We start from the raw sequence: 24,472 nt of genomic DNA, 5'->3' as shown, positions 1-24,472 counted from the left end.
CAGGTATATTTTAATAAGCTCAGATTGGATACGAATGCCCTCCAGCGTTTGAGAACCACTGTTAAAAAAGTAGGGTTTGAGTTTGGGAGCAGACTCTGATGACTTACATATAGCCAAAGAGGCTTACTTATTTTATCGATTAAAATTATTTGTATAAAAATTATATTTTTTCAATTCTCAAAGGGATTTGAACTGGCTTATAAGTTAAAAAAATGAAAAATAGGAAGCAGAAAAAACACGACACCATTCTTGTAGTGGTTCTCAGATCAGAATTATCTAGGATGTTTTCCCCCAAATACACGTGCCCTAGACATACCCCATATCTCTGATTCAGAAAATTGGAGTGAGTCCAAGGATATATAGTTTGAAAAGTTTACCCAGAATTTTCCGAGGTAGATCCTTAGTAAGTTCTCCCGAGAGAAACAGAAAAGAGAGATTAAACCTGGAAGGGAGGTGGTGGCGTATGGAAATGTATCAGCTTTTTGGAATAAAGCTTGCCTGTTGTTTGAACCTGCTGTATATGAAGCCATCAGTTCTCAGCCTGTTGTGCTCATATACTCATATACAGGGCCATTTACTTTGTTTTAGGGGTGTGCAAGGGTATGGGTTAACATGGGGTATCTTCTTGTGTGATCAAGTATACTTGAGGGAAAATTAATTTTTTCATTGAAATATGCATGAATATATTATGGAAAAGAACTTGAAATCCACATGAGTTTTTGAAATAAAATATACTTTTTTTGTTTCTCCGTTTGGGGGTAGCAATTTGGCTCATATATCTAATCTTGCATTAGGCCCTTGCAGTATGTGCCTTTAGAGAGTCAAAAAGCTTGAGAGAAGCTGATGCAGGGAGGTGTATAAGCCAGACATGTCTAAACTGGGAAGTACCTGTGTAGCTAAAATGTTAATTTCAGGACCAAAGATAGAAGTGACTTAATTTTATTTAGTGATACATATTTTTAATTTTACGTGAATTTTGCATGACTTTATTCAGTTTTTTTTTTTTCCCACTTTCCCAAAGTCTGTAAGTCCTGAAGATTCTGAGAAGAGACGCACTAATTATCAAGCTTATCGAAGCTACTTAAATCGAGAAGGTCCCAAAGCTCTGGGCTCCAAAGAAATACCAAAGGTATGAATGTTGAGAGGCAAGCTAGTCTGTCAGGGCCTCTGGCTGCTGGGTCCATGCATGTATTTACTGTGTTCCCAGCAGTAGATAATTGATATTTAACAGTTAACACAAGGGTGCCTGGCTGGCCCAGTCTCTGTGGAATGTGTGACTCTTGGTCTCAGGGTTGTGAGGTTGAGCCCCCCTATTGGAGGTTAGAGATTACTTAAAAAAATTTAACAGAAAAGCCTCAGTCACCGTCTTTGTGATTTAGGGATATTTATTTGTGTTACGAATTACAGCTTGATTCTATAAAGAAGAATTTTCCTTTAAGTAATCCACAACCCTAGCGGGGCTCAGTTTTGAGGAATACGTTGGTCACAAGACCAGTACGTTTTGCTGATAGTATGGACCCACCAGAAAGGGAGATTGAAGCATACCAGAACGAGAAGGATAATCAAATGTAGTATGAGGTTTCTGAGGCGGTAGAAAGGGAGAGGAATCAGATCACAAATGGAAATTAGTAGTTTCCTGATAAGAAAGGGGTAAGGGTGAATGTTAAGGGGCTGATGGGTTGTGTAGGAGGCTAGAGGAAGGTGTTAGCCTTGCCTCTTGCATGTGGTGTAAGACAGACTCTAAGAAAGACTCAGCAAGCTCATCTGCTTGAGGGGACTTTTTTTTTTTTTTTTTTAAGATTTTGTTTATTTGAGAGAGAGCATACAAATGGGGTGGGGGTGGCACAGAGGGAGAGGGAGAAGTAGCTGAACAGGGAGCCTGATACAGAGCTCGATCCCAGGACCCTGAGATCATGACCTGAGCCGAAGGCGGACGCTTATCTGAGTGAGCCACCCAGGTGCTCCTTCTTGAGAGACTTTAGGCAAAGTGGAGTCCTTAGGGGACTCAGTGGAGGCAAGGTGCTGGAGGGAGTACTGAATAGAGGTTAAGGATATTGGGTCGCATGCTGGGCCTGCAGTAAGTGTTCTAGAATGGAAAAGTTTGGTTGAGAGGCTAAAAATGCTGAGATTGGTTGTAAAATATATATTCAGAGCCACAATGGGCAATAGTTCAGGGTAGGCGATTAGGGTGTGGGAAAGAGGCTTGCATGTGGACTTTTCCAGGGTCATTTTGAATTTGTTGAGAAGAATTTAAATACTTTAGTGTTCACAAGATCATTTCAGTCCTAGAATATAGGGCTTGAAGGGACCTTGAGATGTTGTTAATCAAACCTTTTCTCTCCAAGCAGATTCGTAGCTTTTTTCCCCCGATCAAGAAAGATTCTTCACTGGAATGGTGAAGGATTGAACATGTAATGGGGCAGTCTTTGAATTTTGTTTAACTTTTTCCTTTCAGGCTTGTTTTGAGTCTATGTTGATCTCAGTTCTCTATTCAAAGGGAAATAAGTCTCTTGGAATGGTTTACATAATTTTCATTTTGCTTGGTTGAATCATTTTATTGAACCACTGCGAAAGGTTAAAAGAGCCTATAACTGTACCCAGTTCCAGTTAAGATTAAATGTCTCCTCTATCCGGTTCTCTTTGGCCAGTGTCTTTTGTATATCGAGTTATCTTTTAATCAAGAGATAATACTCGCAGGTTGTTAGATTTTCTGTCATAGGGTGAACAGTCAGAGAGAAGGGCAGGAGCTCAAACTTGTTTAACCTTTTTAGAATCAAATCTTTCCTTTTTAACAATAACAAATTCTGTAGGTGGATTATATCTCGTTTATTTAAAGCTTTGCAAGTAAACTAGTGGTTTAAATATTAAAAAATACATGAGAGTAGTATGAATAGATAATTTTAATAAGGTTTGTGAACTGTCTTGGATGTATATTTTTCATTGCTGGTTTTATAAGTTTATTAAATGTTAACCTACGTAAGAATTTCTCAGACTTTAATTTCAGGTTCTGCTTATATGCTGTGAATTTCCTGCAAATTTTTCATGCTGAGATTATTTATGATGTCAGATGAGAAAAATCAACTTCCTGCAGTTTTGATGCCAAATATTTCTTTGGAAGGCTACCATGTAATTTCCTCTCTGCTTGAACGTTTCGGTTTTTAGGGAGCTGAAAATTGCTTGGAAGGCCTTACATTTGTAATCACAGGAGTGCTGGAGTCCATTGAACGAGATGAGGCCAAGTCTCTAATTGAGCGTTATGGGGGAAAAGTAACAGGAAATGTCAGCAAGAAAACAAACTACCTTGTCATGGGTCGTGATAGTGGACAGTCCAAGAGTGATAAGGTGGGTCCTGCTGTCTTCTCAGCACAGTGAAATAGCCTCCTTGCCTTGGCAGGGTCTTACTGGGACCATTTGTTGTAATGCCCTCTACACAGAGTCAAGTGAAGAAAAAAATTGGAAAAGTAATTTCATCCCTATATTGTTTCTTCCACAGAAGTGTTCTTGGCTTTACCTTAAAGATTTTGGTTTTCTAGTTGAAGGCATAGTTCCTGTTTAGTTGACTTTCCTAGTGTAATATTCTAGTTTAGATCACTTTTCAAAGATAGAAGGAAATGTAGTTTTCTTTTTCTTTCAGTCCTAAATACTCCTGCTTATGCCTCTGTAGTCTCCATCTTAAGTTTTGTTCATTGAAAGCTCTTTTAGTGTTGGGGAAAATTATGTTTAACTCCAAGTAACAGAATATCTGGCACATGTGGTTTGGCGAATAGCTGCTTATTTTCTTACCCAATAAGAATCGCACAGGCGGACGATTGCTGGGGACGGCCCCAGCGCTCAGTACGTAGCTCGGCTACTTCTGTCCTCCACCTCTCTCACCCTTCTGGTAGCTTTAGTTCTGTGCATGTTGCCTTGTGTTGCAGGATAAGTGTAGGCATTCAGATTCACATTTAAGGCAGAAAAGGAAGCAGCGGCAAGATGTCTCACTAACTGTGATTGGCCTTGTAAGAGTTTTCCTGGAAATAGCTCTTGTAGAATTCCCCTGAAGTCTCATTGGCCAGAGCTGTCACATTGCTATTCATAGCTTATGAGGGAGTTTGGGGAGGATGAGGACTTTTCTGATTCTTCAGTCATAAGTCATCACTTGGAGATGAAGTTGGTGGGAGAAAACAAAAACTTCCAACTAGTCTGTCTTGGAAGGCCCTAGTGACTTTGCCCCTCCTAGGGTAGAAGAGAAGATAAAGCAGTCCACAGAAGTGCTAACATGACATGTCCATTGCCAACCTGTCACTCTTAGGGGATGTATTTGTTATTTTCTTTGTTTAATGGTACTTTTTCATGAATATGGTTTTAAAAAATACTATAGTTTTTCTAATTTACAAATGTGGTTTTCACCTATGAACAGACCCTAGAATTATTCTTTTTTTTTTTTTTAAACAAAGTAATGTTTAGGATATGGTTTTAATGATTTATATTTTTAATCAATAGGCAGCAGCTTTGGGGACAAATATTATTGATGAAGATGGCCTGTTGAATCTGATTCGAACTATGCCAGGCAAGAAGTCTAAGTATGAAATAGCAGTTGAAGCTGAGGTTTGTATAAAATAAACTTGATTTATTTAAGTTGGTGTATATAACAACTTTCCTATTTCATAGAGACATTTCATGAGTGTCTAAAGTCCTTTTGCCTAAAAGATTAACTTCCCCTTCTACCACAGATGAACCTACCTTATTTCCTTCTGAGCAGGTGGATTCTGCTTTAGGCTGTCAAATAAATAAATAAAATCTTAAAAAAAAAAGTTATCAAAGCCAGGAAATTAACACTGATACCATACTGCTAACTAAAAGTACAGGTGGCATTTGAACTTCACATTACCCCTGGTTGTCCTTTTTCTATTCTGGGATCCCACACTGCATTTAGTTGTGGTATCTTCTATGTCTCCTCCAATCTGTGATAGTTCCTCAGCCTTTTATCTTTTTGTGGCCTTGAGACTTCTTTTTTTAAGATTTATTTATTTTAGAGAGTGAGCACGTGTGCATGAGCAGGGGGAGGGGCAGAGGGAAAGAGGAAGGGTAGAGAGAGAGGGAGAGAAGCAGACTCCCCACTGAGCACAGAACCTGACATAGGCTCATGACCCTGAGATCGTACCTGAGCCAAAATCAAGTCAGACACTTAGTTGACTAAGCCACACTGACTAAACCAGGGTGCCCTGGCTTTGAGACAGTTTTTTTTTTTAAGATTTTATTTACTTTAGAGATAGAGAGTGTGCAAGCAGGGGGAGGAGCAGAGGGAGAGGGAGAAGTAGACTCTGTGCTGAGTGCAGAGCCCAATGTGGGGCTCAGTCCTAGGATACTGAGGTCATGAGTGAACTGAAATCAAGAGTCATATGCCCAACTGACCGAGCCACTCAGGCGCCTCCCAGACTTGAGACTTTTCACGAGTACTAGTCAGTTCTTTTGTAGAATGTGTCCAAGTTTGGGTTTTTTGATGTCTTATGCTTAGATTGAGGTTATACATTTTTGGCAGGATTCCACAGAAGTGGTATTTTGTTCTTCTCAGTACATGATATTAGATGTGTATGTTAATACATCTTTTTCTTTTCTTTTTTTTTTAAGAGAGGTGGGGTTGGAGAGAGGCAGAGGGAAAGGAAGAGAGAATCTTAGGCAGGCTCCATGCCCAGTGAGGAGCCTGATGCGGGGCTCGACCTCACGACCTTGAGTCGATGTGTCTTCATATTGGTGATGTTAATCTTGATTAAGGTGGTTTCTGACTGGTTTCTCCACTAGTAAAGTGACTGTTTCCCCCTTTGTAACTCATAAATATCTTGGAGGGAACTTGAATACTGTGGTAATACCTTGTTTCTCCTCAAATATTTACCCACTAATTTCAGCATCCACTCACTGGCAAAGAGGCACCTTTTTTTTCTTTTTTGAGACATTCCCACCATAAAATTCACCCTTTTAAAATGTATGTCAGAGATTTTTAGTATATTCACGAGATCATACAACCATTACCAGTATCTAATTTTAGAACATTTTTATCACTCTCCATAGCCAGTTAGCCATCATTCCTCATATCCAACCCCTGGCATCCACTGTTCTTTTTTTTTTATTTCCATGGATTTGCTTATTTTGGGTATTTTATCTGCAGGGGAGCATGCAATTTGTGACCCTTTGTATCTGGCTTCTTTGACTTCGTATGTTTTCAAGGTCCAGCTGCACTAAAGTACATGTGTCAAGACTCTACTCCCCTGTTTTGGTGGTTGACACTCTGTTGTGTGTCTGTCCTCATATCCGGTTTATTCATTCTTCAGTTGATGGCCACTTTGGGTTGTTTCTATCCTTTGGCTGTAATAGTAATGTAATTGTGTGATTACATATCATAATTCTGCTATGAATATTTGTGTACAAGTTTTTGTGGAGGTGTTGACTTTTAACAAGTCAAAGTTGGAACAAAAATTTCTTAATGTTTTATCTTGGATTTCAAACTTATTATAGAATATGTATTATTTGTAAACTAATATGGTCTCACCAAAAAAAAAAAAAATGGCATTTGGATGCTTTTTGATGTGTTTGTTGTTAATTTTTATAAAGTTTGGAAGGTGGTGATTTCCACAACAGCAGGGTGTATTGAAAACAACCAGACCCACGTTGGGTAGTTCACTTGGGTATCCCAGATTGCCCCAGAGAGCACATTTAGCAGGAGAGATACTCTGTAAATCTTATCAGGTTTCTTTTTTTCCTCACCTTTCCAATTTCTAAGATGAAGAAAGAAAAGTTCAAATTGGAAAGAACACCTCAAAAAAAAGACCAAGGAAAAAGAAAAATTAGCCCAACTAAGAAGGAATCAGAATCCAAAAAAAGCAGACTGACTCCCAAAAAGGACAGCACTACAAAGTCGCCAAAAAAGGGAACAGGTGTGTTTTGGAGATGCCTGGACTTCGAGGAGCAGGTGGCTGAGGAGACAGACGGTGACAGCCAGGCTAGGAATTTGGCTGATGACAGCAGTGAAAAAAACAAAGTGGAACATTTGCTCTGGGTGGATAAATACAAGCCAACCTCGCTCAAGACCATAATCGGACAGCAAGGGGACCAGAGCTGCGCCAACAAACTCCTCCGCTGGCTCCAGAACTGGCACAGGAGTCCGTCCGAGGATACGAAACGCGGTGATTTTACAGCTTCCTTCGTTTCTGTGTGTGTCTGTCACCATGTGATTGCTCAGTTCCGCGTTTGTGGGGGAGTAGAATAGTTGGGCCGCTCATCTCTCAGCAGACATGGAAAGCGTGCGCTGAGTGCAGGCGCTGTCCTGGACCCCGGAGGTGCTCTTGTGACCGGAGCCACCTCCCTCCATTTGTTCACAGTCAGTCACGGACATAGATGAAGCAGCAGTGAAGATAGCGGTGCTAAGTACTGTTGTAGGGGTGAGTGGAGGGCGCGGAGAGCGTGGAGGTGTGTGCTCAGGGACGTGGAGGTGCATCCCAGCCCCGGAGGAAGGGAGAGCCGAGCGAAGACTTGGAAACCAAGTGGGAGTTAGCCAGGCGAAGCGGAGCAAGAGCGTTGTGTGGGAGGGAGTACAGGTACCAAGGTCTGCAGATGTGTGAGCGAGCCCCTGGGCGGGCCTGGGAGATGGAGTGCAGGGGACGTGTGCAGATCAACAGCTGAGACGCACTCCCAGACGAGGCAGCCTGAAAATCCCAGCGGCGCATTAGCTTTCGGTGGGCCTGAGCTCTGGTACCTGCGCTGCTTCGCCATGTGTGGGTCAGGGACACTGAACAGTACACTCTGTATTTAATGTCCAGGACATTGGTGAAACTGAGGCTTCAGGTCACAGAGGTTAGTAGTGTCTTCCTGAGCTTCACTCGCGGCCCTGGAGGGTACTGTGTGAGAAGTAAGAAGGCAAAATTCAGGGAGCAGCACAGCGAATTCCGAGAGTGATGGCTGGGTTATCAACATCCGTCTGCTCACTGGACACTGGCCGATGTGCCAGCTTATTTATGCCCGGTAGAGGATGTAATTGTAAGGGTGCAGGGTTAAGTTGGACTCCTCTCCTTTTTCTGAAACCACATAAAACCTACCATAAAGGGGGTTATGGTGCTTTGTATTCCTGGAGAAGACTTTATAAAGCTGCGGGGGAACTAGAGTCCCTTTTCCCATGCCTGTAGCAGGCTTAGCCATCTCTCTCTCTCCGTCGTCGTGTCTGTACGGAGCACCCTTGATGAGTCAGGCACCCGTGTGATAAGGGGAGGAGAATGCTCTAGAGTTGAGCTGGGCAGCATAGCGGCAGACACACCATCTTCAGTGCATTCTTTCTGTGATCCGGTAGCCGAGGGGCTTGCTGACGGTCATTGAGGCGTGCCTGGCTCAGTGCTCAGCACGCTCTTCCTTACAGTATCCATGCCGGGCACCTACTGTCGGGCACCTACTGTCGCCACCTTCGTTTTACAGAGGGAGGAAGTAGGCCCAGGAGGTTGCATCTCTTCTCCCCGCTGGGGATTAGGGGAGCGGGAGTTAGGATTGGAGCCCAGATGACTCAGCTCCCTGACCTGTGCTTTTGTAGGAAAGGAAACTCCTACAATTATGGTTTCAAATCAGAATTTTAGAGTTAGTTTTAGTGTTTCGTTTTGGGTGTCAGTGAGGTAGGCAGTTAGTTGAGTCTCACTAAGTGCTCTGGAAGTGTTCATGGTTTGTAGAAAATACTCTGCAGATTTAGAGGTAAACCAGAGAGCTGGTCTTGATTTTCAGTTTGTGTGCAGTGATTCCTGCCAATACTGAACTTCTCTTAGGGCATACAGGTTAACACTCTGGAACTTCTTTTTTCCCCAGCCGCAAAGTTCGGTAAATTTGCTGGCAAAGATGATGGCTCTAGTTTTAAAGCAGCGCTGCTCTCAGGCCCTCCAGGTGTTGGCAAGACAACCACAGCTTCTCTGGTTTGTCAGGTGAGTGTGGTGCTGTCGTGCAGTTGGAAGGCTAACCCGGGAACGGGCGCGTGTGGCAGGTACATACACGTGCGTGCGTTAGTAGGTCTGTGGTACCTGTATTTTAACCTGCTGCATATAGACTTTTCTAAAGTCAGACTTCTAGAATTTACCTTGGTTCCGGGGATATTTGTCATTTTCATCCTTTTCTTAATGTTGGTAATTAAAATAATAGGTAATATTTACCTGTGTGCCAGGCAGTGTGCTAAGCCCTTGGGTGCATTATCTTTTGGGTAATATAAATGTGTCTTAGAGACTCTTATGGATAGAAATATTTTACATACTATTGTAAGAATTCTCTGTACTGAGTATATGTATTCCTACCATCCTCATGTGACAAATGAAATGGGCTTACAGAGGAGGCTGGTGGCCCATGCTCTGGGAGCCTGCCTTTGCCCATGTCTCTATGGCTGCCATATCCTAGACCATGAGAGGAGGAGACACTAGAGCAAACCAGAGGTTCATGGAGCAGAATGTGAAGGGATACATGAAGGGGCATCAGAATGATAAAAGGAGAGATTTTATTTATTTAATTTATTTTTATATTTACTTTTATTTTTTTAAAAAGATTTTATTTACTTATTTGTTAGAGAGAGACCCGCATGCACACGTGCAAGAGAACAGAAGCAGGGGGCATGGCAGGCAGAGGGAGAAGCAGGCTCCCTGCTGAGCAGAAAGCCCAATGCGGGGCTCGATCCCAGGACCCTGGGATCATGACCTGAGCCGAAGGCAGAGGCTTAAACAACTGAGCCACCCAGGTGTCCCAGAATGAGGGGTTTAAAACTTATTTTAAATATACGACTGGATTTCCCAACCCTTGTCCTATAAGCTGGCGGTTTTGTTTTGCCCTTGTTTTATGGGCCAGAGCATATTTCAGCTGATAGAACAGCTATATATTTTCTATTCTATTGTAAACTTAAAAAAACAAAACAAACATTTTTTTCCTAGTCTCTACAGTTGTAAACATGACTCTTTTCTCCCTTTATTATTATCATTATTTTTGAGGGAAATTGCATGAAGGCATTTTATAATGCCTATAATCAGTATAATCAATTTTGGGAAATGAGTCAGAATAACTTGATTTTTCACAGCTTGGTAGGAAGATTATGTATGGATGGTTTGATAACAAATGATTTAACTTTATCTTGAGGAGCCAAGAATTACTTTTTGTATCTTATAGTAAATTAATTCTATATCTGAAATTGAAATCTAGGGATAGGTGTATTTAATTCTTTGTAGGATTTTCAGAAGCAAACTTAGTAAAATTACTTATTCAGATATACTCTTTTAGATTAGTGATTTATCAGCTGTGGTTTTAAGATGGCACTTGTTTGTGTGTGCGTGTGGCATATATGTATATATTTTAAAAATCTCACAATATTGTGAGGTATATTATTTCATCGTCTTTCTCTTTTTTTAATCCGTGGCTCCTTACGTTATTTTTGTTGCTTTATTTTTGAGAGAGTTAATAATTTGCATTGTGACAGTAACGGTTTCCAATATTTTGATTAGGAATTGGGATATAGCTACGTGGAACTGAATGCAAGTGACACTCGGAGTAAGAACAGTTTGAAGGAGATTGTTGCTGAATCACTGAATAATACCAGCATCACAGGCTTTTATTCAAGTATGTGGGTATTTGATTTTTTATTTTGGTTTTCTTTGGTTATGTAAGGAAAACAAGTTCACTTAAATATTTAGGAACCAGTATTGAACATTAATATGTGCCAAGCACCCTGCTAAATCCTGGGGCTAATGATGGAACTCTCATAGGACAATAGTTCCCCCCACCCCTGGCCTTTTTTTTCAGGTCTTAGCAGTTTCTAAGAATATGTTAAAACACATACATGGATATGTTTATGCGTTTTGCACATTATTTTAGAGGATTCACAGGTGAATCTTGTTAAGAGGGTAGTGAATAAATTATTGTAATTCAGTGTGTTGAGTGAGGTAATAGAGGATTGTAGATGAAGAAATGATTTGATTTGGGGCACTCGGGAAAGCCAGGATAAGGGTGATATTTGTTTGACAGGCCTTGGAGGTTGAAAGAGGATCATTTGTGGTGGAAGAGGTCCTATAGGCAAAGACAGTAGCAAAGGAGAAGAAACTGTGATGGTGACACTGTGTTTCGGGCTGTAGCTGGTGGTCTGGTGTGGTCAGAGCGTATGGGAAAAATAAGATGCTCAAACTGCAGACTCAGTAGTGCTGGTTTAGAATTTATGATGGATATTGCAGGGTCCCCTGAAGTCTTGCTTCTTCCTATGGTAGCAAATCATTATTAAAGAGAATTTGCCCAGGAACGGTCACTCTAGCTGGTGGGAGTATTAGTTAATTGGTACTACTCTGGACAGTAGTAGTCTGTCAGCATTTTTCAAAAGTTACATTATACAGACCTTTTAGATCAGAAATTCCAGCTCTTGGAATTTAGCAATTAATATACTTGTATATATGCAAAATGACATATATCGGGATATTCATTTAGTATGATTTAGAATAGCAGAAGGTTGGAAGCATCTTCATATTTTATCAATAGGTAATGATTATGATACTATCTATGGATAGTGATTATGATACTATGATACTAATAGATATGTGTAAAATGGGATATTATTGAGCAGCCTTAAAAAAATGAGGTGTTGTATATCTACAGATAAGGAACAGATCACCAAAATATATTGACTGATAAAAACAAGTTGTGTATTTTTTTGCACCCATGTTTTTAGTATGTATAAGGATACCCAAGGGGGGGAAACATGGGAGGTGGAATTTCTTTTCATCTGCATATGCTTGTGCCTCTTGCATTTTGGTTTAAAATATTTTACATGTTTTTTAAACAAAATAACAGCATTTGAACAGTTTTCTTTTTTGTCCCATCCCATAGCTTCTCAGCACGGGTCAGGCGGAACAGCCCATTCAATAAGCACGAAACATGCTCTCATCATGGATGAAGTAGATGGCATGGCAGGCAATGAGGACAGGGGAGGAATTCAGGTAGTGAAAGCACTGTAGTTCTGTAGTTTTATCGTTGATTTTTAGTTGTAGTTGTGTGTGTGTTTTTAAAAAATTATTTCAAGAACTAATGATGCTGTAATACTTACAGCAATTAAAGTGTATTGCCAAGGCTTTCAAAACCTAAAATACATACGTTGTGTAGTATTTTGTTGTTGTTTTTAAATAATTATTTTTGTGTTGCAAATTTGCCTTTTAGGAATTAATTGGTCTGATAAAACATACAAAAATTCCCATTATTTGTATGTGCAATGATAGAAATCATCCCAAGATTCGCTCTTTGGTTCATTATTGTTTTGATCTTCGTTTTCAAAGACCTCGAGTTGAACAGATTAAGGTATGATGATTGGAATTTTTTTCTCCATCACACTCTCCTTCTTATTTTTTGGTATTTCTCAAAAGTTACCTTTAAAAGTACCTGATAAATATTCTAAAAATAACTGATTATGTGAATTAAAAAAAAAAAGTTTATGATTCTCCTTTGTCAATTTCAGGGTGCTATGATGTCTATTGCATTTAAAGAGGGTTTGAAGATCCCCCCTCCAGCTATGAATGAAATAATTTTGGGAGCCAATCAAGATATCAGACAGGTAAATTAAATACATGTTGTGTAATAGTTGCTGATTCTTTTGAATTAATGCCTTTAACTTTTCAGAGAGGAAGAGTAGCATTATTTTTCCACCTTGACCATGTCTTATTTATGATTTCTGTTAGGTTTTACACAATCTGAGTATGTGGTGTGCACGAAGTAAGGCCCTAACCTATGACCAGGCCAAGGCTGATTCTCATAGAGCCAAGAAGGATATCAGACTGGTAAAATAAATTTCCATTTCTTAGTTACTTTCTCAGGCTAAAGCATTTCTTGTTTTGTTCATATTAACTTAATCAAAGTAGATACTGTAGTTCCTGGATACGCCTTTGAACCTGTAGATATTTATAATAAGAAAGACAGTTCCTAAGTTTTCTAATTCAAATGAATTTTTCCTCAAGGACTTTTAGTGTACATTTTGAATTATGAGAAATGGAAGTTTTAAATTATACTTACGCTTCAGTAGTTATAAAATGGCCTTTTCAGGGTCCCTTATATATAGATTTCATGTTCTGAAGTTTGGAACTTTTGGAATAACGTGTTTGAAATGGCTTATTATTTAATAACCTCTCTGAAACTTGAAACTACAAGTCTGTATTAATTATCTGTGTTCTGTTTCACCTAGTCACTAGTCAGAATTTATTATTACAGTTAGAGCAGTGATTAAGTAGTGTTTGTAACCCCCTCTTTTTTTTTTTAATCAATAAACTTTAAGAGCAGTTTTAGTTTCGTAACAAAATTTAGTACAGGGTACAAAGACTTCTCTTATTTTCCCATACTCCAGACTCCTATGGCCTCGTCCACTGTCCGCGTCCCCCACCAGAGTGGTACATTTGTTCCAGCTGAACCTGTACCAATACGTCATTATCACCCAAAGTCCTAGTTTACATCAGGGTTAATTCACTCCTCATGTACATTGCATGGGTTTTGACAGATGTGTCATAGCTTAGGTCCACCATTGTATATCACACAGAATACTTTCATTGCCCTAAAAATACTCTGTACTCCCCCTGTTCATCCATCCCTTCCCCCAGCCCCCTGACAATCACTGATCTTTAGCCTATTTATTTGTTTTAGAGAGAGAACATGAGTAGGGGGAGGAGCAGTGGGAGAGGACAAGCAGACTTCACGTTCAGGGTGGAGCCTGACACGGGACTCGATCTCATGACTCTGAGATCATGACCTGAGCCTAAATCAAGAGTTAGCCAGGTGTTTAACTGACCTGAGCCACCCAGGTATCCCAATCACTAATCTTTTTGTTGTCTCCATAGTTGCACCTTCTTCAGAATGTCCTATAATTGGAATCATACAGTATATAGCCTTTCAGTTTGGCTTTTTTTTTTTTTTTTAAGAGAGAGAGAGTGAGCAAGCGTGAGCAGGGGGAGGGACAGAGGGAGAGAAAATCTTAAGCAGGCTCCACAATGTAGGAGGTAGGGCTCGTAGTGACCCTGACATCATGACCTGAGCTGAAATCAAGAGTCCGATGCTTAACCAGTGGCCACCCAGGCTCCCCCAACATTGGCTTCTTTCTCTTAATAAGATGCATTTAAGGTTTCTCCATACCTTTTACTGGACTTATGACAGCTCACTTCTTTTCTGTGGTGAATAATACTCCAGTGTCTGGATCTACCACAGTTTATTCATCTTTTGAATGACATCTGGATTACTTCCAAGTTTTGTCAGTTAAGAATAAAGCTGCTGTAAAGATCCATATGCAGGTTTTTTGTGTAGTATGTTTTCAGTTTGTTTGGATAAATACCAAGGAGGACAACTGCTGGATGGTATGGTAAGAGTATATTTAGTTTTGTAAAAGAAAAACCTGCCAATCTGTCTTCCAAGTGACTATACCATTTTGCATTCCTACTAGCAATGAATGAGAGTTCCTGTTGCTCCACATCTCTGCAGCGTTTGATGTTGTCAGCATTTTGGACATCGGCCATTCTACTAGGTGTGTCCCTCTCTTTTTTAGGGCCCATTTGATGTTGCCCGGAAAGTGTTTGCAGCTGGAGAGGAGACCGCTCATATGTCACTTATGGACAAGTCAGATCTCTTCTTTCATGATTATTCGATAGCACCCCTCTTTGTCCAGGAGAACTATGTACACGTGAAGCCTGTGGCTGCAGGGTGAGTGTTTGGAGCTCGCGAGGGGTAGAATTCGTTCCCTCCTGGTACAGGGAAGGCCACCTTCCTGGGAGAGAGGGCCGTGAGTGCGGACAGTGGTGTCATCCAAACTGCTTTATTTATGCAGGGGAGACATGAAAAAGCACTTGATGCTTTTAAGCAGAGCAGCAGACAGCATATGTGATGGTGACCTAGTGGACCGTCAGATCCGGAGTAAACAGAACTGGAGTCTCCTGCCCACGCAGGTAAGCCCAGGGCTCTCCCTAAGATGCAGACTCTGCTTCAGGGAGAACGGAACAGCTGTGAGCTCCTGTAGTTACATGCAGCGCCAGAGCAACGTTATGGCTCTTGCAGCCAAGATAATGTCTGTTCTAGATTAAAACACTCTGGGGTCACAATTGTCCATTTCTTAATAAAAATAAAACATAAAAATAGCCAGATTTTTCAGGGTTTCAAAAGTTTTTATGTAAATGGACATATGGAAATAGGAATGTTAGATTCCAGACATAAGTAAGATGTGAGTCAAAAGTTTCATTTGCTCTGTTTTACCTTAAGAATCAGTCCATTTCTTTTTTGTCATTCTTGGTGCTCCCCAGTGGTGACTGAGTAGCTCCTGCTTGGAGATGCAGCCAGGGCAGGTCAGGGGCTACTTCTCTGATACGTGACTCTGATTTTCTTCTTCCTTGCTGAAGAGGCAGCTTTATACTGGGCACTTTATTTAAGGGGTAGCTTTCACTCAAAACAGAGTTTTGCAAACTTTCATAATTAAGAATGTTATTTGTTGAGTTTTGCATATTTATACTGTATTATTGTCCCAAGTAATAATAAGCAAGGGACTTCTGGAAGGCCTGCTCCTCTCTTAATTTTGCCTGTACCTTGTTGGATACCAAAAAACAAAGATTCATTCTGGATGTAAAGAATCCTTTCTCTTATGTTTTACAAGTGTTCAGTTTTTATTTATTTTATTTATTTTTATTTTATTTTATTTATTTTTACTAATAATTGTAACTTTAAAAATTTATCCTAAAGAAATAACTTTAAACATGGGAAAAGCTTAATGTACAAAAATATTACCTTAGTTTTGAGACTATTAGAAATCAGAGAAAATCTCCATGTCTGGCAGTAGGAGAATGAGTATGGTAAACATTCTTGATGGAATATTGTGCAGTCTTTAAAATCATTTATAAAGACTAATATGAAAAATGCTTATGAGAGAATATTATTAGAATAAAGCAGGGTACAAAACTTATGTATAATTCCAGTTTTTAAAAAGTGTGAGTCCTGGATTTAGAAGACATTCAAGGATACCTTTTTAAAAATACTTTCCCAAGTGCCAGTTTACTTAATACTCTGTTCAGTTTTTCATGCTTTGATCCAGCTGTGCTATCAATAGTTCATGTTAAAGCCATGTTAATAGTTCCTCTTAAAGTCTCTTTTGCCTCCTGAAGTAACTGGTGTTTTGGGATCAGTTGGTCAAGGAGGCTGAAATCTCAGATGATCATTCTGAGGGCCATGACATGTTTTGGACTGATCCGCTGTTCCTCAGACAGAAGAGAGACAGAGGAAAAGGGTGTGATGTTCTGGAATTAGGTACCCGGGACAGTGTTGGTTCGTTTGCTCAAGACTCCTTGGAAGCCAGTAGCGTAGGAAGCAACGTTGCACTGAATTCAGTGGACTGCAATTGATTTTTTTCAGGCCATTTATGCCAGTGTTCTTCCTGGAGAGTTAATGAGGGGGTACATGACCCAGTTTCCTACCTTTCCAAGCTGGTTGGGGCGGCACTCATCTACTGGAAAACACGATCGTATTGTGCAGGACCTAGCACTGCACATGAGTCTCAGGTAAGTGGTGTTAGTCTGGGTCTGGCATTTTCTCAGCGTAGCATATTTAGTCTTTATCCAGTGAGGATAGCATAAGTCAAAAGATTGGTGTTTTAGTTTTGATTTTATTGCTAACTAGATAAATGGTCCTGGATAAGTTCCTTATATTTTGTCGGCCTGGGTTTTATTATCTATAATCCATATAATACTTGTTTTATCACTTAAAGGGATACTTTGGAGAATAAGCCCAGTTGGTAGATAATCTATAACTTTAAGATTAAGTTTAAAACTACATAAATCTGAGGTAGTGCTACCATTTATCATTATGACTGTGCCCATTACTAGTAGGCATACAGAATGTTTCAGCTTCCAAATAATTTAATAGGCAAAAGGGAACTGTTTAAATAAATGGACTAGTTTTTAGCTATCCTAGTAGTAGACCGACCGAGTCATTTAGGATAGGGGACATAGTTCAGCATATGAGAACAGGAGGCAGATATGCAGATGATTGAAAGTCAGTGTGCTTGGAGAAGTTTAATGAAGTCCAAAAACTCTTATTTGGTACAGTGTTGTTAAAGTTCAGAAACTTAGAGAATGTGCATGCATATAAGTATTAAGTGAACTTTAGGAATTTATTTTTAACCATGAAGAACTTGAGCAGTCTTTATTTCTCTTTCTGATCTCTGGAGGTGATGTTAACATTGGTCCACTCAGAACTTTTGTTTGAAGCTGAACTGAAATTTCTTTCTTTCTTCTATTCCTGTAAAATTCTACTTCCTACTTTGTTCCCTCTTTCTAGTCTATGGTTTGGGTCTTTTTTTTGGGCAACTCTTGTATTCGTTTCCTATTGTTCCTATAACAAATTACCTGAACTTAATGGTTTAAAATGACATGAATTTATTGCCATCTTAAGATGCAAAGAATATCCTGGATTATAGGGCAAGCCCAGTGTAATTACAAGGGTCTTTACCAAAAAGAGAAAAGGGAGGCAGCCATATCAAGCCACAGAGAGAAAGACATTTTAAGATGTTAATTGTTGGTTTTGAAGATGGGAAAAGAGACCATGAACCAAGGGATATCCGTGGTCTCTAGAAATTAGAAAGGGTTGCATTTCCCACTGCTCTACTCATTGCTCAAGGGGGGGCCACGCTCTGAGCTCTTTTCCTCCTCCCTGCCCTCTGCTTTTTAAAAAGGTGAAGCATCCCTGTGCCCTGCGGGTATCCGCCTCTGACCCCCTCTCTGTATTCATGTAGGTTGTGGGCACTGGACTTCGCGATTTTTTGCGGCTGTGGTGTTGTATATCTGTCCCCTTCTCCCTTTAGACCAGACATTTCTGGTGGGAGGTAGGCCTGCCCATCCAGCATATAAAATTGGGTTAGTAAATGTTCCTTAATGAATCACGTATATGAGATTGTCATCAGCAGAGTATATCTATAGTGAATTTCACAATTTTTAAAGTAAATTAGGACCTTCTTATTTAATTTTTCGAGCAATTAAGTCATTGAATTTTCATAGATCTCAGTTTCTCTTTATCTTTAAAGTGGAAGTGCGATTTTATTATTAGTACTTGTTGGGGTCACAGATGCCTTCGAGAATCTGGAAAGCTCTTTGATCTTTATTACTCCCAATTGTGCTAATGCACAAATAATGCTAGGGGAATTACAGATTTCTGAGGTTAAGAACGCTTGATGTAGGAACACTAGATAGTTCCTTTAGACTTCTCTAGAGTTGACTTTTCTGTGATTCTAAGTAGAAGATAACAGTAATGGAACAAAGTAAGAGAACACTTTTGACAAAGGTTTCATGATTTTCTTAGGCACCGTGGTTTAGGGCTCATATTTGTCTTCAAGCACTAGTTGTGCTTGACAATGGAAGATTGAATCTTGAGGAAATGGATGAATTTAAAATAAGGGTTTTTTTTTTTTTTTTTGGTTCCTTGTCTAGGTTGTAAAACAGTTGGGGGCAGGGTTCTAGATTTCAAATCAAGAGAACTATTGAGACTCAGTTACCTGAAGACAAGAGCAGGACCCATGAATAATTTTAACATTTTTATGGGTTCTGAAGCCCAGGAACCTCTGAGGTTTCTTGTTTGGATTATGCACACATATAATTGCCTCATTTGATGATGGAGGCAGCTGGATTGGAAAGATTTTGACTGGTAGCATTTTGTTTTGTTCATCTATCTTCTGTCTTTACGTGACAATATTTAAGAGCAAGAGAGAAAATCATTTCATAATAACATTGTCGTTCGCAGCAGGCTTTTTCCTGAAGCCTTCCCCTCACAAGTGTGGACCACCTTGTGATTATACAGGGACATTTTCTGCAGTTTTCTTAGTTTGGGGAAGGCCCTGCTCTAGAACTAAAGATTTCAGAGTAACTGTATTAGGAAATATGAGGGAAATATTTATGTGTAATTTTGCCTGTTAGAATTAAAGATAAAAAGGTGTAACAGACCCTCTTGGAGGAAGTTGCAGTGGAACTTGAGGTAGGAAATCTCACTGCCTTTTACTGATGTTTTTAATATTTGGAACTGGAATGAGTAATCTTTGGCTTAGTTAAGTCTGAGCACATAGAAGTCTTGTGCTGCCCAGGCTTTGAGAGTGGGTTGGTAATGGAACCCACATTTGTGTTTTTCATATTTACTCCCTTTGAGCACACTGGTGTGTCCATTATCCTGATGGTGTAGTGCTAGGCTTTCTCTATCAGCTGTTAAATAGTAGACATGACATTGGGCATTAATAAAAGTGGATTGAACTTCAGCATACTGTGGCTTGAGTTGGTGGTAGTTTGCCACTGACTACAGTTATGTCTCTCTTGTTTTGGCTTAAGAACTTACTCCAGCAAAAGGACTGTAAATATGGATTACCTGTCCCATATAAGGGATGCACTTGTACAGCCCTTGACCTCACAAGGGGTAGAAGGAGTACAGGATGTCATTGCTCTTATGGACGCCTACTACTTGATGAAAGAAGACTTTGAGAATATCATGGAAATTAGCAACTGGGGAGGCAAACCTAGTCCCTTCTCCAAGCTGGATCCCAAGGTAAATTATGTAACCCACTGATTCTCCATCACTTTGTAATTACCAGATTTGTAGTAGAAGTGTTTCAGAAATGTTGTAGGTGCTCTAAAACGGTTTAATTTTTTCCCCTTTAAATGCTTTTCCTTCTTATGGCCTAGGCTTTCCAAAGATTCTGTTTGAGTGCAGTATTAAGAATGGAGTTCTGGATTTGACCTTAACGATTTGTAGTTTTAGCATTGCTTTGCATTGAGTGGAAAAGCAAGACATGAAATCTAGAGAAGCAAATATAAATGTATTCCTTATAAAAATGATGAGCCTGGGGAAGTAAGTCAGGTGGTGGTAATATATTATGAAAAGAAAGATGTGTTTATTGGCTGAGGATTTTTATACTTTTTCTTAGTCTGCCTAATCTGTGAATTTAGTGTTTATTATAGTTATAATAGTTATACTTTATAATGAGCATGAAAAAATTAAAATGACATAACATGAATTTTTAATATCTACTACCTCACACTCTGCCTATTTCTTTGGTGCCATTTTAGAAGATAAATATTCTCTGTGGCTTGCCTTCTCTAGAATTTTGATCTGACTTTATGGTTATGGGTAAATTCTCCCAGGAGACCACCACTGTTAGAATTCAAGGACCAATTCTACAACTATGTTTAGAAGCTTCAAGTTAGGGCTTTTCAAGTTAGTTAGTGGTTTTAATTAACCATTATTATTATGATCAAGTTAGTATTTTTAAATAACCATTATTATTATGATAAAGGTAATTTATGTATTTTGTGGAAGGTAATTTATGTATTTTGTGGTACCTAAGGGCCAACTTTAACTTGGACCATATCTAAGTCTTTTTTGATTTATTGATTCACTGTACCTCTTACTTTGTAGAACAGTGGAATGCACGGTTAAATCTCACAAGTTAAATTTCTCTCTTTTTGCCTGCCTAATGTTCCCAAATACTGGTTCTTATTTTTGACTCACGGGCTCTATTAAGAATGTCATGGAAAATAATAGAACTTCACCACAGAAAAATGTGCAGAAATACACTTAAATGTACATATATAATATTTTGCAGAATGTTTTAAGGATCTTGCAGGATCTCACAAAACCTTTAGTTTAAAAGGATTTTTTGGCCCTTATATTTTTAACAGCCTCTATTCCTTTCCCATAGGTGAAAGCAGCCTTCACGAGAACTTACAATAAGGAAGTCCACCTCATTCCATATTCCCTTCAGGCTGTAAAGACACCCAGACACAGCACAGGCCCCGTGCTGGATTCTGAATACAATGAAGAGTTAAATGAAGATGGCTCTCAATCTGATGAGAAAGACCAAGACTCTATGGAAACTGATGCAATGATCAAGGTAGTATTTTAAGCTACAGACAGGAAATGCCATGATACTCCCTCAATAGTTTTATCCTTTCTTGTGTACAACTTGCCTTCTGAAATCATTCAGGGCCTGTTTTAAGTTTTTAGGTTCATCACATTGAGGGTGGAGAAAGGTATAGATTTTATTCTTATAAATAGCTGCTTATAATAGTGGAAGAAAGCAAGAAAATAGGCCATCATATTGATGGTCATATGCTATTTTAGAAAAAGTACCATTTTTGTTGGTACATTGGTGTGTTTTACAATAGACATATTTTTACAGTTGCATTAAGAGAAACATTTTCGTGAAATTGTCTCTCTCTCCTGTAATTTGTGTTTTGCTATAGCCATCGAACTGCCTATAGAAGTTTCTCAGGATGAAACAATCTTGTCTTGTGCTAGGAAAGATTAAAACCATTTATAGTATCTGCCCACTGTTAACCACTGGCTAAGGCAAAGGAATCTAGTCTCTGTTCTTTTCTGTCCTTAGTGTGTGTCATTCTGTCCTTCATTTCTGTTTTGTATATGCAGGGGAAAGAAAAGCGGCCTTCTCCAGTATAGCTCTTTAGTCTTCCATAGACATAAGATTTTCTCCCTCTCTCCTCTTCTCAAACTGACGGGAAATTCCTCTTTAAAACATTACCTTATTAGTAAATTATGTCCTGCTTATTTTGTCTTCCCTAAATGTACCTATCTCCTAAATCCAAGACACTGTGTGCCTGGGGAACATATCTTAGTTGTAGATTCTAAACAGCTTTTCAGTAGTCAAAGGCCCCAACTAGCCCAGTTGTTGCTTCAAAGCGAGCTCATCAGGCGTAGTGGTAGTTGAAGGATGCTTGCAACCTTTCTTTTTATTAAGTTGCAGGTAAAGATTTGCTTCATTGTAGAAATTGACTTACTTCACTGCCTCAAATACAGCTATTAATTATTTTGTGCATTCTTCTCTCCCAACAGAAAAAGACAAAATCTTCAAAGCCTTCAAAATCAGAAAAAGATAAGGAGTCCAGAAAAGGAAAAGGAAAAAGTTCAAAGAAATGAAACTGTTTTCCACTACTGACAGCCACTTTTTACTTGCCCCGTTGACCAGTCTAGCTTGTCTAGATAATGCCTTGTTTTTTCCAAAGGAATCATATTTTAGCATAATGGGGCAACTCCGTGGTCCCATTATAAATAAATGGTGGTACAGCTAGAGGGATGTAACCAGTAGGCTAACATACACCTCTTATAGAGGTTGATAGGACTGCTTGGGTCCTCCACTGTCCCCTGTCAATCTAATTAGATTGTGCTTCAAATTGTGTATAATCAGAAACTGCACGTGGGCTTTGGAGTCAGATTTTAGGTAACAATAATATGCCTGGGAACATTGGTACTAAGGCGATTTTTGTAGGCTTAAGAATTTATCCTAATGGCCTTTATAGGACCAATGCCAATTTTTTTTAAAAAGGTAGTAACTATGCTGTGGTGAAATTTTGTAAATAAATCATAATACAAAACAGTCACCACCTAGGGCTGGTATTCTTTGTATATTGTCAAATATCATACAAAATATAAATTAGGAATAAAAATGTTCCACGCGACATATGTGCAAATTCTTAAAATGTCATCTTGTACAGTAAAATAATATGTTGGTATATTACATTCCTTATTAGTTTGCAAATGATTGGGTAAAAAGCGAACTCTGTTCCTCACTAACCAGCTGTGTGAAGCAGAACTTCGGCAGTTGGACAGTCAGAACTCTCATTCCTAACCTAAGTACGTCTGTGAATGCTGGCGGGATCTCTGTCAAGAACAGCAGGTCATGGCGAGGCCCCTGTGGCATCACTGGAGGGGATGGGGGACTGTAAGCCACATTTTCAGCCTTCCAAAGTCTCAGCTCATCAGGTTTAAGCCAGTAGGGTGTAGGCCGGGTCAGGATCTCAGTCTCACTCTGCCTTGGGACAAAATGAATGCTGGCTTTCGTTACTTTTCCTCTGGGAGCTCTGGTTCTGCCCTGTGAGCGATTGTACAGATCGTACTGGAATTTTGGATGGTCCCTGTAACTGTACTTGCAGAGTGGCTCTGAGGCCGTGGAAGTAGCCTGGAGTTTAGTTGTCTAGCTCTTTTGGAATTTTGTCAGTAAATGCTCAGAGGTATGTGCTAAAAGGCATGTAAAATTAGGATACCATTTCCTCCCTTTGAGTAATTGACAGTCTTGTTTGGGAGGTGAGACATAAAGTTCTTGAGACATTTAAAGTGTATTTACAAGTGTGAAAAATGTCTTTCCTGTAGCCTGACTTCATTATGGGAATTAAACGTTGCCTTTGGCCTTGCCCCTCTCTGTGAAAGCCCAGCTGGAAATGTCTGCTTCAGCGAAGAGCTCCTCGATTGATGACTAACTCACCTCACCAGTGGGGTGAGCAGGGCTTGCTTTCACACATTCTCCTGTTTCTATTGCTTTCTGATACGAAAGTCATGCTGCCTACTTGTTTTTTACTCTCCAAGAAAGGGGGTGTAAGCTCCTAAGCCAGAAGAAGGATATGAATTTACTTGTAAATTATGATTTTGTTATTAATTCTAAATGCTCTATGATTGGCATAATCAGTGTATGAGATAAATAACTTTTAGAATTAGAGATTATAAACCTGCTCTTTAAAATAGGACAACATGGATCTGCTGAAGCTTTGTGACGCCACATGGCTTTGCAGAATAAAATGGCATACTTCTTTTCAGATCTGTTGTGTCTTGGCCATTTCGGAAGCTGTAACAAACTACTGTGCTTTCTCCTCCATCCTGTTAAGTGTTTGCGGTCCATTACTGCAGCAACATTATTGGCCTCTTGAAGTTATTAACAAGGAGCAGTATTGTCGTATCTTCCTAAATATGTTCTGGTGTAATTATGCTTATCAGTGAATGTTTTAAGCCGATAACTCTCCAACTATGGTGTGCTTTACTCACACAAATCCCACAGTGCCTTTGGCTCTTATTCCTTTAACTTTACAACATCCTTCCAGTGATAATAGGAAAATAAGAGGATGATAGGTGGGTTTAATGACAGTGACTTGTATCACTTATTCTCTAGCCAGGCTTTGCAGGAAGAAGATCAGATCATAAAGTTGGAGGCATCATGTATGTGGATGCTTGGCTGCAGGAAGACATGATTAGGTATTAGTACCTAATACCATAGGCCGGCAGGTACACTTGTAATACTCAGGATGCTGGTGGCTATACGGTAAGATCCTCTCATCTGAAACATTCAAAGTTAGGCTCTCGCACTAACTGCCAGCTGCCCACACTTTGGAGACATTGGCTTTGGATGACAAGGAAGCATATAATGATGCAGGAAAAATATGAGGTGTGTGTGATATGGGGAAGATTTTGAAAAATGTATGTCTTCAGGGGCAGTCAGATGATTTAATTTTGTGAAAGGAATTAACAACACATATAAAAGCTTACGGTTTATAGTTTCATTCTTTTAAATTGGTGTTTTTATTCTAAGACTGATTCTACTAAACTTCTCATTTCAGACTTTTGAGTGTTAATGTCTGTGCTGCCCGAACTTCACAGTGCTATCTCCCTTTAAACCCAGGAAAAA

General features: G+C 39.5%; 1 protein-coding gene across 1 annotated transcript in view; it reads left to right on the top strand.

Moving 5' to 3' along the window:
- The window catches only part of RFC1 (replication factor C subunit 1), a 77,776-nt gene extending 53,378 nt beyond the window's left edge, over positions 1–24,398 (top strand). The window contains exons 10-25 of the mRNA XM_032334111.1: positions 1,022–1,129; positions 3,163–3,342; positions 4,483–4,587; positions 6,758–7,160; positions 8,818–8,930; positions 10,482–10,596; positions 11,851–11,960; positions 12,178–12,315; positions 12,473–12,568; positions 12,693–12,791; positions 14,537–14,691; positions 14,816–14,933; positions 16,384–16,529; positions 19,338–19,551; positions 20,705–20,896; positions 21,856–24,398. Coding sequence (XP_032190002.1) covers positions 1,022–1,129; positions 3,163–3,342; positions 4,483–4,587; positions 6,758–7,160; positions 8,818–8,930; positions 10,482–10,596; positions 11,851–11,960; positions 12,178–12,315; positions 12,473–12,568; positions 12,693–12,791; positions 14,537–14,691; positions 14,816–14,933; positions 16,384–16,529; positions 19,338–19,551; positions 20,705–20,896; positions 21,856–21,939 — 2,376 coding nt within the window. The 3' untranslated portion in view covers positions 21,940–24,398. The remainder of the gene's footprint in view (positions 1–1,021; positions 1,130–3,162; positions 3,343–4,482; positions 4,588–6,757; positions 7,161–8,817; positions 8,931–10,481; positions 10,597–11,850; positions 11,961–12,177; positions 12,316–12,472; positions 12,569–12,692; positions 12,792–14,536; positions 14,692–14,815; positions 14,934–16,383; positions 16,530–19,337; positions 19,552–20,704; positions 20,897–21,855) is intronic.
- The last annotated feature ends 74 nt before the right edge of the window (positions 24,399–24,472 follow it).

Source organism: Mustela erminea, chromosome 2, assembly GCF_009829155.1.
Source record: "Mustela erminea isolate mMusErm1 chromosome 2, mMusErm1.Pri, whole genome shotgun sequence".
Taxonomy (NCBI): Eukaryota; Metazoa; Chordata; class Mammalia; order Carnivora; family Mustelidae; genus Mustela; species Mustela erminea.
This window is presented reverse-complemented; position numbering and strand designations above follow the sequence as displayed.